The 15,548-nt window shown below is 40.8% G+C and overlaps 1 protein-coding gene across 1 annotated transcript; it reads right to left on the reverse strand.

The window, feature by feature from the left end:
- Positions 1-2: 2 nt before the first annotated feature.
- csf3r (colony stimulating factor 3 receptor) lies at positions 3-11,836 on the reverse strand. The gene is made up of 17 exons (XM_061081343.1): positions 11,709-11,836; positions 9,310-9,383; positions 8,447-8,521; positions 8,001-8,297; positions 7,340-7,472; positions 7,058-7,224; positions 5,248-5,417; positions 4,954-5,104; positions 4,576-4,658; positions 4,243-4,450; positions 3,970-4,158; positions 3,645-3,746; positions 3,187-3,330; positions 2,749-2,889; positions 2,562-2,658; positions 2,396-2,474; positions 3-1,778 (listed from the first exon to the last, which is right to left on the reverse strand). The coding sequence occupies exons 3-17, from the start codon at positions 8,508-8,510 to the stop codon at positions 1,293-1,295; spliced, it is 2,511 nt and encodes an 836-aa protein (XP_060937326.1). The 5' UTR covers positions 8,511-8,521; positions 9,310-9,383; positions 11,709-11,836; the 3' UTR covers positions 3-1,292.
- Positions 11,837-15,548: the final 3,712 nt, after the last annotated feature.

Below are 15,548 nucleotides of genomic sequence, written 5' to 3' on the forward strand. Positions count from 1 at the left end.
CAGGTTGAGATGTGTTTTTTATTAAAATCAATCTAAAAATATCAGTGAGAAATTATTAATTTATAGCTGATAACAGGCTGTTACACGTTCACATACGTTTACATTACAAAATTGACATATTTACATCAATTGGCCTATGAAATGACAAATAAATTGAGGTATATAGCATTTGAGGTTACTCTGAAATATGAGTAAATAATAGTTACACCACTAACATCAGGGTTTACCCTAAGGATCATAATCGAGTTGATTTGAGAACTTCAGACATGTTTCAATAAAAAGGAAACGAAAATGAAAAAAAACCTGAGTGACACTAATTTGGTCTCAAATCAATTTCCTAGAAAGTGTCTCTCTTTCCCTGAAATCACCTCAGGCTGCTTTGTCGAGTGAACATTTGTCTTTACTTCACCGTGTTTTTACCGGCAGCTCCACTTCCATTTCAATTTCCATCCATTTGCTACAGGAAACTGGTTTTCTGGTAGCACTTGGGGTAAACATGTTCAGATATAACAGTCAGCATAAAATAAAATGTCTTCCTCTTTTATTTAACCACAACAATGTCATCTCAACAATGTTATTACATTTTTTGGTAAAAAAACAGATTTCTAAAAGAGGCGTTATTGTTGTACAGCTAAAACATCGGCTTCATAATCATTCAACATCAGTTTAATTTTCAGCATTCCGTAACATTTATTCACAGCTGTATGCTACTAAGGATCTGTCTAACACAGGGGTGTCCAAACTTTTTATCCCGAGGGCCACATACAGAAAAAAATACGAAGGTCTGGGCCACTCACGTCACCACGCCCCCCTGCCCTGGAGCGGACTGTTGACAATCGTGTCGCTCAGGGCGGGGGGGGCGTAACGGTGTTAACTGAGAAGTACAATACAGTGGGCCATAGTCCATTACATTACATTTAGCTGACGCTTTTATCCAAAGCTACTTATAATAAGTGCATTCAAGGGTACCCGAGGGTACAAACCCAGAACAAAAAAAATCAAGAAAGTACAATTTCTTCAAAAATAGAGCAAAACTACATTAAGTGTGCTATAAGTAAGTGCCATTTAAGTGCTACTAAATTGTTAGTTTAAAAAAAAAAAAAAAAAAAAAATTTAATTTTAAATTTTTAAATTTTTAATTTTTTTGAGGCGGGCCAATTTAAAATGGATGGCGGGCCGCAGATGGCCCGCGGGCCGTAGTTTGGACACCCCTGGTCTAACACAATCTACTGATTACAAAAACACGGCTATCTGGCAAAGCAGTTATTCTTATTATCAGTAAAAAATGACTGTTAGTCATTTTGAGTATCATTCATATCATTCATAGCTAATGCTCGCAGAAAAGGAAAGTCGTCCCAAATGATAACTGGGTCCACCCCTTCTTCGACGACACAATCATGCCCTGGACCAAAGAAACACTGCTCCCTTGGCGTCCCATCAGTCGCCATATTCTGGTAGTATTCAGGACTGAAGGACTCCTCGGTCTCCAGGAGCGGTTGTGTGGACTCAGAGCGCAGGTAGACGTTTGGCTCTTTGGGCGGAGGGCTGCTGCATGGGTCAGGGAACATCACAGTGGCATAGGGAACAGAGTCGCTGTTCGAACCCGTATATCCAGGGATGAAGGGTGAACCACAAATGGACTCTCCCAGGTCACTGGTGTCCTCTGTGCTGCTCAGCCAATGATCATCCTCGTCTTTGTTTAGTTTCATTGGGAGGTCAAGGAAACTGAGGTGGGACAGGTAAACTGGATTGGGCTTGTCACTGTCAGGATGAATATACTGTAGATGGAAATAAGTTGGTCATGAGTGTCTCACATCTCATATATTACATGTCATTACATTACATTGCTTTTTGGACCACCTGGGGGCAGTAGAATAAACTCTAAAACAAAGACTATTCAAAGATGGAGGCCATAACAGCTACCCAAAAGTGAAGCCAAATCATCCTGATCGCCACCTGATGGCTGGCTGCAGTATTGGTCATAAACCCCACCTCCTCCATTTTAGTGAATAGGACCTGGCCCAAACTAAAAAATTAAATATTTAATACGTTCTCTCACACTTGTGTATTTTCAAGTTCAAGTGTTCATTTTCCTGGTAAGTATGTTTTCAGGTTATTTTACGCAAAAAAAAAAATCTGTTTGACACTTCATTATTGACGGATGAGATTGATTGTAAAAATCTATAGGAGCCTTCTTTTGCTGAAAATAGATGCGTTATCACTCTGACTGCAGAGTCTGGTGATAATTATCATCATACTTCTCAGTACAGCAACACCTTTCACCTAACACAGAATAATGTGATCCACTGTTCATAAAAACTAAGTGAGTAGTGCAGCTTAAACCACATTAGGGGCTTATTGCATAAAAGCCTAGTGTGTTGTTTATTGTTTGTACCTGTGATGTCTCTGATGACCATCTCTTAATGCTGCTATTAGCAGGATCAGGAACAATCGGCCAAAGTTGCCCCTTCAGCCTGGAAACAGAGGAACAGAAAATACATGCAGTGAGAATAAACCATGTTACAGCATCACAGCTTAACGCAGTGTGACAATGAGCTCACCTTTTGTGGTTGGAGAAACAAGTCAGGACTGTGAGAATGATCAGAAGTGAGAGTCCAACACCAGACGCAATTAAAATCATCGCAATGGTCACAGCATCTGGGATGAGAGGAATGCATAACTCTGAATGAAATATCTGATGTAAAAATAATCAAGCTGTGTTTCTACCTAACAAATAATGATACCAACCAAATGGTTCGATTTCGAATTGAATCCTCGACCCGTTCAGGCAACGACCGGCCGTGCTCACCATCATGAAAGCGTCATACACAGTCACAGCTTTGAGGTCTTTCAGGATCACCCTTCTCTCCTGCGGGTCAGCATTCACAACTGAAAGACACATCAGGCATTGGTTTAATATGAATAACAACATTAATAATAATAATGATAAATTTAATTTCTACATCTCTTCTTGACAAAGTTAGATAGCGCTTCACAAGAGGCTAAAACAACAAAAAAAACAATCAAATCTTATTTATTTAATCACATTAAATGAACATTTGAATTAAAGTAACTAACTAGATAAAAGTTAATTCAATAAATTCAAAAAATTCTTAAACTGTAACGTTTTGTGAAGAAGCATTTTCTACATATAAAAAGATTATAGAAATGATTTATTTCACCAACCATTAATGGGACCCTTCTGGTCCCAGTAGAACACTTTGTAGCTCTGGATGATTCCATTTCTTTGCTCTAATGGTATCTCATCCCAGGTGAGCTCAATATAGTGCCACATCTTTTTAATGTGTATTTTTGGAACCATGGACGGAGCTTTAAAAAAAAAGAAGAAATGTATTCATCATGAGTGATCATCACAGTCCCAGCTGCTATATGAGCTCAAAGCTTCAATTACAGTTGGATTATTTTCTTTAAAACCCTAAACCCAGCAAAAGTCATTTTCACGTCTATCCACAAGGGGGCGTTATTCCATCACATTTCAGATGCTTCTGATCGATTGCACAATATATTTTTTCTTTAAGCTCATATGGCAAACTCTATTCTCACTTCTTCAAAGTTCAGGCAGTCTGACTCTCACACCTCTGCCTGCTCTTGGTGTGATTCCCCCCGCGTCTGCGGTGACTTACCCTTTTGTCTTGAGTAGGCATTAACAGTCTGAGGAAGGCCGATCCCATCCTTAAACCTGGGATACACAGAGATCCCGTAGGGCTTGTAGGGCTCAAAGCTTCCTATTGATGAGAGCGAGGAGGTTAGGGTGGATCAGGGCCCGTAAGCTCCGAACAGTGTGTACAGGCGGGTCGGGCCCAAGGGGAAAAAAGCATCTTGCATAAGAGCGATTGTTTGAATTCTCGTAACAGGATGAGCAGCGGAGCAGGAAAACCAAATAAAGGTGAAATAAAACAAGATGCACATGGATTTTAAAAGGTGCAACACAAATACTATAAAACGTACCTGTAATAATGAGGCTGGACTGGTTTCTGTCTGCCATTTCAAACTTGGTGAGGGAGAGGTCTGTTGTTAACAGAGGTCTCCATTCAACCACATAACCAACGATACCGGAGATATTCATGTTTTTCCACTGGACCAGAAAGGCTGAGTCATCCTGAGGAACGGCTGAGATGTCTGATACCCCTGTAAGAGCTAATGCCACAGAAAATGTGTTAGGCACTTTATGGGGAAACTATATCAAACATGAGCAGCACATTTAAATATGCTAGTTGTTACCTTTATGTTTGTGAATGCGAACCTCAGTGGGGGGGGATTTCCCGACTGCGTTTACAGCGCTCAGATAGACTCTCTTCGCTTTTCCAGGAAGCTGGAAAGTACAGTAGCTCCCCGTCGTAGCGCACTGTTTCCCCTTTTCACCCGGCGCTTTTTGCACCGAGACGATGTATGACACATTTTGGCTGTTAGCACGGAATTGTTTTGATGGCTGCAACAGAAACACAAATATTAAGGAGACATTTCAAAGGCAGGCCTCACACACTCAGGCAGAGCTAGAACAGAAAATACCATCAGTGTGTGACAGGTGTCAGGCAATGTGTGTGATGTGTGCACCTTCCAAAACAGGTGTATGCTGAGTTGTTTGTGCATGGGATCCCCTGATAGCTTCATCCACCAGTCGAGGCGTCCAGTGGGAGCTGAAAAGAGAGAGACGGCTGTCAGCTCCACAGCTCGTCAAAAGCCGGTGTTTCCTCCTCTCACCCTTTAGAAAGTAAAACTTTTCTCTAGGAGACAGGTCTATGGATTCACTGCCAGAGTGTGTGGCAAGACTCAATAGATCAATTCAGTCCTGGGCTACAGAGCAGAGCAATGGGAGATGTAGAACATGACATTAGCATATATTGAAAAGAGCAGAAAATGGAAGAAAAGGCGATAGATTGGGAAATGTTGGAGTGACTGATTGTGTCACACTGAATTGATCATAGCCCCCACCGGTCTCCAAGGTGACTCCGCACTGGCTGCTGCTCCACTCGCTCCAGGGGCTCTGCTGGTATCTGACTCGAATCTGGGCACAGTACCGAGTCCCATGGAGCAGGCGGCACTGGTCCAAAGGTCTGGTTTGTTTAACCCGGCTCACCAGGATCTGACAAATGTCCAAGAGCACACAAGGCTTACAAATACGACTCCAGACACACACACACTAACACACATTGTTATGTACACTACCACCTGCAACCACAGGTGATCATCTATGCTTTCAGTTAATATTGACATTTTGACACTCACTGGTTGTCCACTCCATTGATGGCTCTCATCAGTCTTGAGTTGGACTTCCAGGTTCAGGTGGAAGCCAAGCATCCAGACCTGGTGCTGGGATAACCTCCAGCTCAGCCTCAGGCAACCGGATCTTTTGGGCACAGCTTCCGCCTTCAGAATACTTGGTGGGTCAAACTTAGCTGAAATAAAAGAGTCATCACAGCAGACACATTACGGTGGAACTCTCCTGGATCTACAGCACCACACAGGGGCAAATACTCGTCCCAACCTGGACGTCAACTGTTTAAGCTTCTGCCCTCTGATTTAAAAAATACAGACACTGACCATCTCTCTCTCTATCTATCTATCTATCTATCTATCTATCTATCTATCTATCTATCTATCTATCTATCTATCTATCTATCTATCTATCTATCTATCTATCTATCTATCTATCTATCTATCTATCTATCTATCTATCTATCTATCTATCTATCTATCTATCTATCTATCTATCTATCTATCTATCTATCTATCTATCTATCTATCTATCTATCTATCTGTCTATCTGTCTGTCTATCCGTCTATCTATCTATCTATCTATCTATCTATCTATCTATCTATCTATCTATCTATCTATCTATCTATCTATCTATCTATCTATCTATCTATCTATCTATCTATCTATCTATCTATCTATCTATCTATCTATCTATCTATCTATCTATTGATCTATCTATCTATCTACCTACCTACCTACCTACCTACCTACCTACCTACCTACCTACCTACCTACCTACCTACCTACCTACCTATCTGTCTGTCTGTCTGTCTGTCTGTCTGTCTGTCTGTCTGTCTGTCTGTCTGTCTGTCTGTCTGTCTGTCTGTCTGTCTGTCTATCCGTCTGTCTATCTATCTATCTATCTATCTATCTATCTATCTATCTATCTATCTATCTATCTATCTATCTATCTATCTATCTATCTATCTATCTATCTATCTATCTATCTATCTATCTATCTATCTATCTATCTATCTATCTATCTATCTATCTATCTATCTATCTATCTATCTATCTACCTACCTACCTACCTACCTTTCTATCTATCTATCTATCTATCTATCTATCTATCTATCTATCTATCTATCTATCTATCTATCTATCTATCTATCTATCTATCTATCTATCTATCTATCTATCTATCTATCTATCTATCTATCTATCTATCTATCTATCTATCTATCTATCTATCTATCTATCTATCTATCTATCTATCTATCTATCTATCTATCTATCTATCTATCTATCTATCTATCTATCTATCTATCTATCTATCTATCTATCTATCTATCTATCTATCTATCGAAATCTGATTGCATGCTTTTTGCATGACCTGAAAACAAGGGTTAACAAAATCAGCATGCATTATGTTCAGTTATATTTCCCTGTACAAATACTATATTGTATTATTTCATAAACAGAAACCCAGGTTTATATTTCCTTGTGTCACACCAAACTAGTAAGGAGTAATTTCTGGCTACTTGCGTGGATGAACCTGTACCTGTACGCAACCTGGGAAACAGGTCAAAAGTCTGTTGAATGTGGAACAGATGGAATATTATTTCATCCACATTTTGGTTTTGGATTCTGAAAGTACCTTCAGTGTAATGGCACTAGATTAAATCCACAAACTGGGGCATGATTAGAGTAAGAAGAGAGAAAAATGGAGGAGTAGAAGGAAGGATTGTTCAGGGCCGTATATCCCTCTCATTAAACAGCGGATAGTGGCCAGTAAGTGACTTTCTAATGGAGGTTACTGCTCGCTCATATAACTCTCACCTGCACTGATGGGCTCGATAACGACGGGCTCTGAAGTCGCCTCTCCAAGTTCATTCAAAGCCTTCACATAAATTTTCATATCAGAGTACAGGACGAAGCCGGAGCGAGGGATGGTGAAGTGGTGGACGTCCGTCGGGGGCTTGTAGGTAAAGTTCGCGTCTGAATCCCTGAAATGAGGAAATCATAATGTGGGAGATGTAACTATGCAGCCTGGCACACATTATTTTTGTAAATGACACTTGTGATGCTACTTAACGGTTTCAGTGTTTTCCTGAATCTTACCATATCTCGGTGTGGAGGGTGTACTGGGTGGGGAGGTGGGGGTTCTGCTGCCCAGCGGCCCAGCTGCAGGTCAGGGTTTCCGGGCTGGTGAGGTTAGTCTGACAGCTGAGGTTCTGTGGTGCTTCTGGTGGATCTGTCACATGGAAAAACAAAGTAAAGTCAGGTTTTTATTCAATGGAGCTGTATTTGTTCAAATTGTTGTTTGATTAACTTGACCTGACCTAAAAATATAATAAAAAAATCACCTTTTTGGGGTTATAATTTTTTTATTTTTCCATAACACATATCTCGGTATAGAGTGTAAAATAAAAGCAGTTGCATTGTAAGTAACTGGTCCTTATTTAAATATTGTGCTTCTTTTTGTGCTTCTTTTTGTTTATTAAAATTTCTGAGACATGTTTTGATCCATCTATTAAAATATGTCAGATCTTGGTTGAGTTCCAGGTTTCTCTTAAAGTTGATTCCAGCAATTAAATCAATTCAGTATTGAAATTTTCATTTTCTTTAATTTGATATGTTGAAGTTAGATTCTACAATTAAATCTTCAAATCCAAAAAACCTAAAATCTTTCCCAAATGTCTGTTTTTGTTTTGTTCCTTCGTGAACTGGCTCAACTGATCCTGAGATGAACGAACGTAGAAGAACTTTGAATCCTGCTCACATCCGGCTCTGATCTCCACTCCTCCTACGACCTGAGGGGGTGAGGTCTGGACGCAGCAGGTCAGGACGGCCCTGGTGTGATTGAAGCTCGGTATCACCACCTCAGAAACCCCGTTGCTTTGATTGGCCGCGGGGCTGCTGGGAAGTAAGCGACCGCCGAGGCGCCACTCTACACGAACAGCTTGTCCAATGGCCTGAAGGCAGTTGTCGCTGATGACGCAGGTGGCTGTGACCGGTGACCCCAGTGCCACCACTGAGCTGGGTGTCTGGACATGGGCACACGGCCGTCTGACGTCCTCTGAAAAGGAGAAAATCAACTCTTTTATCTCTTTGCTATTTTAAAGAAAATACATCAGCAGAGAAAGAGGAGGTGAGAGAACAGTTTTCGTTGTGACTGCGATTTAGATATTTCCATTTAGATTAGTTATTTGATTCTGAGACACTCACCATTCTTCACTTCCTTCACGAGCACCACCAGCATTACAATCACTGGCAGCCATGCAGATATCATGATGATTAAACCTGTTAAAGAGTCAAGATGAAGTTCATTAGTCCTACATTACAACACAATGTGTCTGAATTTACCTTTTTAAAGCAACACCCTGCATCGTGTGAAGGAGGAACTGAGAGCAATAACGTCTGTCGCTTCAATGTGCTGTTCCAAGTGTTTGGTAAGGACGGCTGATGTGAACAAATATGTGATCTCCATTATGCATCATATTTCAATATAAATAAACAGATGCATAGAGAAAGCACTGGCTGCCTCCTGACACAGTGGAAACAATCTGCGGAGCTGTTTGCAGAACAGAGTCACAACAAACCCAAACGCAGACAGATACATGACACACTCATGAATAATAGAAAAACAGCCTGGAATCACATTTATGTAGCATCATTACACAGAGGATGTGACATTTAGAGCTTTTCTCGCCGTAACAAATGTAAATTTGAATTCTCTGCAGGCAATAAATAAGTATGCTGTTCACACTGAGTGAATCTTCGCTCCTATACTCTTCTATTAGAGGGATGAAACTCCTCCGAGCAGACAGGAACATTGTAATTGCCGGTTGTTGGAAGGTAACTAGCCTTGCTGGGCGTGCACACTACAGCTGATTGATCATGTATAATAAGTAGAAGACGGGAGCTTGTGAACCAAGCAGATGGAAGCAATTCTCTGGCATATTGTGTTTCTGATAGTAAGTCAACAACCTGCTTCTTAAATCGCAGAATCAGTTGGGAACCTTTGTATCACAACAACAGGTGTGAGGGAGGTGGAGATGAATTCTGATTTTTTTCTTTTGAATACTCACCATTACACAAGCACACGAGTTTTGAATTGGCTCTGGATGCCGGACTGCGGACATGCCACAGCTGGAATGCGTCTCTGCGTTTTGTGAAAGATGAAAGACAAAACTGTTTTTAGTATGAAAAGCCAGAAAATGTTGTTTCAAAGTCTTTCACAATCATGTAAACACAACGTTTCACATCACATCATGTGTTGAAATGACCCTTCACATGAGTGACTTATAGAAATTTTGCAATAAAATGCTGAAACCCACATCATCCCACACAACTACAAATTCTATTTTGTCAAGCTTTTATTTTTGATTTCACAATTTTTGATTTCACAATTATATTTACTATTATTTGTGGAATAAAAGCAAAATAAAGCTTTTGTGGGAACTGGTTTCCAATCCACTAAAATAAACTGGTTGTACTCAAATAAAATAATATAACATAAATCCAGTCCATTATGAATACAAAGGGATATTATTCCCAACTAATCAAATTCCCAGCAGCCCCCTGACCTGAGAATTTCTGTCCAAGAGATGGTGAAACTACACCCCCTGCTGTTCACAGTCAACACCTACAACAGCACCACCTCAATAGAAGATGTTATTTACAGTGGTTTGATTTATATTCAAGCTTTGACCTACAATTACACGTGTGTAGACATGTAAACTTGTTTTTGTAAGATCAGTTGATAAATTCAGTGATACGTAAAGCAAAAAATAAACAAATAAAAACTTTTCATGGCGCCTAGATGTGAGGAACATCCTAGCAAAACACTGCTTTTCGTTGGTGGTGTTAAGTCATTGTGGGTTTGAAGAAGGCAGCAGGAGGAAAAGCTGTGTGCCGATGTGTCAGTTGACCACAAAGACATGTTCTCTCTACACATGGGAACACAGAGCCAGTCAGAGACCAAGGCGTTGAGAAACTTCCTGTCGTCTTGGGTTCGTCGTCTGATGAGAAACTGCAAATCCTAAAGGCCGTTATAGTCCTGAGGCTGAAACATGTGGTCAACATCGATTTAAAAATAAAGAAATTAACTCTTCAGGGTTAAATTCAACTTATTTCTTTGAGCAGATAGAAAAAAAATGTCTGAATGAAATTGTAAACAACCTCAACAACAAGACTGGGAGGTGTTACTTTATTAATTTGTGACTTCACTCAGGCTCGCAGTCAGATCGCTGCTGTCACTCACAGAAACCGTAAGTTTGCATTTAGCGATGTGAGGGAAATGGGATTTCTGCCTGTTTCTTATCAGCAGCGAACATAAAGGCCTTTCTCCTGCTTCCCTTTTTACAGGGTTTCTGCTTATTTCTAATGGGTAATTGCCTGTGGCTCTGACAAAAGGCAAATTGGGAGAAGGGGGGGGGGGTGTGCAGAGGGAAGGGGGTAATGAACAGATGTGCTTTTAAATTTGGAGTTTTGTCAACAAACACAATTTGGCAGAGTTGAAATAAAGACTGTATAAATGTACATGGGCAATTTTCAGTGCATTTGCCAAATCCTGCTCTGATGCCAACATGTTGTATAGATGAACTTTGGTGTCTCTATGAGTCATGTGACCATATATAAAGAAAAAGTTTGCTTTAGCCACTGTTTCCTTTCCCGTTGCAGGGTTTCAAAAACGCCCACCATCAGGATTTGGCAATATCCTCGACACAGAAAAGCGACCAACCTGCCACAATTTCCCCTTTTCTGTGTTAGTTCTCACACAAAGCCTAAACTGTGCCTTTAGATAAGGATTTTGAAAAGGTGTCAAATAATTCTTTACATTTGTTTGCGACCACAGACATTTGTTAGTCATTGAACAGTTTCTCCATAGTCAGACACAGTGACCTTTTGTGTCAGCAGTTGTAAAACTCCAAACGTCTAAATACGGCCAAAGGAATCTGTTTCACATCCTCTTTTCAAATGGATGAACAGAGCATAATATGTTTTCATTCCTGAACAAGTTCATATTACTTCCATAGTTACACTCTCGCTATTAAAATAAAGCAAATTACTGTTTTCTAGGGAAGTCAAATCAAAACTTAGATTTAAGGTTAAATTTGGCCCTTTTTCATTACATCGCAAATATTTTATTTTAAAATGATTATCTTATCAGATAATTCAATCTTGAATCTTCATTATTTGAAGCTCCTCCGCTTTTGTGTTTCAAAAATATACAAATACAATACATATATATAATGTTACATATACAAATATAACGAACAGACCCAAACTCCAATAAACAAGTGTTTTAAATATTACCTAGTCTTTCAAATCTTTCAACTGGATAAGGTCACAACCATCCTTAATGAACCTGCATCATCCAAGTTTTGCAAAGTTTTCCTTTTCAATCTGGCTCAAGTATCATAATGAGATAGCAGACAAATCACTTGAGGTGAAAATAGCTGAGATGCAGAGGGATGCCACTCACCACACAGCAGCTGCAGAAGACCCAGACAGACAAGGAGCTCTCATCAGCCCTGATAACAGCAGATGAAGGAGTGTGGTTCAAAACAACACAGATTGGAGGACGTGTGTGTGTGCACGTGTGTGTTTGTGTGTCTGTGTGGTGTGTGTGGTGTGTGTTAACCAAGCAGCAGCAGCATCAACATCCTTGTTTTGAATTTGTGAAACTTCACTCTTTTCCAGGAAGGAGCACGTGACTGAAGGGGCCCAAGTGATGGGACGGGTCCTTTTTGTGTTGATAGAATTAAGAGCTTTCACAAAAAGACGAGAGTTTGATAGTTCAGGGGGGAAAAATATCAAATCTGGTACGAATTCAAAAAATCCTTACAGCCTCCACACATGAGGTCATGTTTTCAGCCCAGTTGTTTGATGGATGGTTTGTATGTTTGCTTGTGAGCAAGATTGCGCAACAACTACTGGATGAATTTACACAAAACTTGTTAAAAGGATGTTGTTTGAGTCAGAGAATAACCCATTATATGTTGATCCAGGTCAGAGGGCATATCCAGGATTCAGCTAATAATAATAATAATAATAATAATAATAATAATAATAATAATAATAATAATAATAATAATAACAATAATAATAATAATAATAATACACTTGATAAACTTTAGTTACAAGTGAACTTTTCAAAATTTACATTACAAAGTGCTTTACAGTGGCAAAAAATTAAATCGACTTGTCATAAGATCATCAGCAAAATAAACCAGACTTGTGGGGCATCTGCGGCTCAGGAGGTAGAGCGGGTCGTCCACTAACCAGAATGCGATCCCAGTCTCCCCCATTCCGTGAACCGAAGTGCCCTTGGGCAAGATGCTGAACCCAAAATTGATCCTGACAGCAGAACCTGCAGCGTACGAGGGATAGAGACAGTGCTGCAACACACACTGTATGATTGTGTGTGTGAATGGATGAATGGCCAACTTGTTATGTAAAGACATTTGAGTTATCTTTAACACTAGAAAGACTATTCACCATTTTCTATTTGGTCACTAAATCACCTTTATTAAATTGGAAGAGGTAAAAACAATGTGATGCATTTATAAATTGTTCTAAGAAGAGACTTGATAGACATCCCTGACACCTCTGAGCAGATCTCCTCTCCGAAGGTCGATCCAGAGCCTCTGGGCCCCGGCTGCAAAACGCCCCTGAATGCTCTTTTACCACGAGGTGTTAATACGGCGGCTGTCAAGATGCCCTGCAGGGTGACTCCGGGGAGCCGCCTGGAGGAATGTGGTGAGCGTGGTTCAGCCCGACCCCTCTGTGCTGAGGGCGACCTCTGAAGTAGCAGATCTGCTGTATCACCGCGGCCTGTCCGAGTGTCTGTCAGCATGTTAATACAACAAGCTTTTAAATGTGATTGTAAACTGTGCTTTGACCCCCCCTCCCCCCAAGGGCACTCATAACAACTTGCCATATCTCGTTTATTAGCTTATTAAATTATGAAACGATTCTCCGGCCGAGGCTTGATTTCCAACGGGTGCACGAGGGTCGAGCCAAGTGAGCTCACCCACTCAACTTTTTAATCTCACAGCTGCATCCCCTGCCCGGTCGCTCGGCCGCCCTCACAGCACATAATGGAAGCTGTAACTGTTAATCAAGTGGTGGCGGCAGGAGCAAATAAATGCACACGGCGGTAGGTTTCTGAATAGGTTTCAATAGGAGAACGAGGGAGAGCGAGCACTAATTAAAAATACATTAAGTGGTTATCATACGTTGACATATTTTGCTTGATCTTTTTTCCCCTAATCAGCAGTAATGAACACAGTGTTCTCCATCCACTGGGTATTACATGCCACGTTTCACTGAGCAGTAAAATTAGCTGAGGGCCCCGGAGCTAAGTTGAAGTGATGAAGCTTTGCTAGGTTTGATTACGGTTCTTGTACTGTACTTAATAGAACGCTGTCTCCTCTTTAGAATCCCACTCACATTAGAGATGTGACTAACCCCCGAATTAGTCACCGCTGGAAATATCCCCTCGTATCTATCTGCCGCTGCACACACACAATTACTGTAGTTAACTGCAATCACAGCCGCTGTAATCACGGCTCCTGCTAATCACAGATGCCCACATTCAAATCTAAAAATATTTAGGGCACACTCTTAAACTGCACCCTTCTGTTGAACAATTGCTTTTCCTACTGCTCCACTCAACCCCATTAAGTCAAAATGAACGCACTCTGTGTTCTGTGTTTACGATAATAAAGCTGCAAAAGTTGTGCCTGAAAGTTGTCGAATCAGCCCCAGCTTCACCTGAACCAGTGTTTGTCTTTGAATTAAAACTTCAGTGAGCAACTTAAACCTTTTAGTACAACAGGTGATAAAAGAAAAGGTTATATATTTCCAGGTCCAAAAACTGGGCCTTTGCTGGTAAAGAGCTAAATCTACTAAGAAAGAACAGGCAACATCCTTAGTGACTTTTAAATCTATTGAATATAATTGTTACCATTATGATTAAATGCATTTTATTAGAAGGTTTTCATGAACGTTTGACATATGTCACCAAAGTACTAAAAATAAGTTTGTTGGGTAAACTAAACTAATAATATATGTTATGCGGTATTTCATAGTAGTTGTGCAAACACTGTCATTTGAAAAAAGGTTTATGTGGAACTAAAGCATTTCACTCAAGTGTCCACTAACTCACTTTTACCAGTTTTGAAACAGGAAATTATTCATCTCTGGGACAAAGGGATTCAAGCCAAAATGGAGTTGGTTCTTTCTTGGCCCATTTTCCGTCCTTGGACCAAATTTAGTGGAAATCTTTCAAGCATTTTTCAAGTGATCCTGCTGAACAACAAACCAACAATTGACAACCAACAAACCGACAATTGAAAATCAACCAATCAACCAAACAACAAACAACTGACAACCAACCAACATACAAACAAACAAGGCCAAATCATAACCGTTAGCGGAGGTAACGCTTATCCATATCCAGGCTGCACCAACTGCCTGAACCTGAGCTATGTGCATTATTATGTTAATGCTCGTCTGAATTTTCTTTCAGTCTCAGTGAACCATCTGACTGCAGCCTCACTGTTAGCAAAGCTACAAACACACCTCCTTCAGAAAGTGGCATGTACGCCTGCAGTGTTTGTGCTGCACGAGCTGCCCACATGATGAAATGTCACAGATGGAGGAACCATATGTTGTGGAGAGTGGCAATGTGGAAGGTGCATGTGCTTTCATTTCCTATCGTCAATGTCACAATCCTAACGTGTGTGTGGATTCAGTTTGCATACTGATCAAAGAGTCCTGCAGCATGCATGTAAAGCACACGGTCAAAATGTTGTATTAATATATGTGAGGACGCCTGTGAATCTCACTGAATAGTCACTTTTATTTAAAAAATCTGATTCCCTGGGCACTCAGTTGGCTTTTACGACTGATTCTGATTCAGTTCTCCCCACAATCATCAGTCATATTCAGCGATCGCAGTGGACGATGCTTAATATGTCTACATACCCCCGAGCTACAGAGCAGAGCGGCCTCTCTCACTTCACTGCCGTTTCCACCGAGAGGGCTGGTCGAGCGAGACAGTCAGAATCTGTGAGAGAGAGGGAGAGGAGAGGGGGGGTCAGACAATCTCCGACTCGCGCCCCTGCTCCTTACATGCACCCAATCCACTCCTATCTAGTACCTGTCACACGCTGGCTGCAAAATGGAATTGACTATTGATTTCCCCCCTTGCCACAGGTCAGTTGTGGTAGCAGGCTGTAGTGGGCTCACTGCGAGCCCGGGGTGGGACAACAGGAGCGGAGAGGAACCCGAGGAGGCAAGATACACTTTACAAAAC

Source organism: Limanda limanda, chromosome 11 (genome assembly GCF_963576545.1).
Source record: "Limanda limanda chromosome 11, fLimLim1.1, whole genome shotgun sequence".
Taxonomy (NCBI): Eukaryota; Metazoa; Chordata; class Actinopteri; order Pleuronectiformes; family Pleuronectidae; genus Limanda; species Limanda limanda.

Coding starts and splice junctions, on each gene's coding strand:
- csf3r (XM_061081343.1), bottom strand. CDS start 8,510: ATGATATCTGCATGGCTGCCAGTGATTGTAATGCTGGTGGTGCTCGTG. Junction 4,159..4,242: donor TCGCATTCACAAACATAAAG/GTAACAACTAGC, acceptor CTGTGGCATTAG/CTCTTACAGGGGTATCAGAC. Junction 2,659..2,748: donor ATTCGAAATCGAACCATTTG/GTTGGTATCATT, acceptor CTCTCATCCCAG/ATGCTGTGACCATTGCGATG.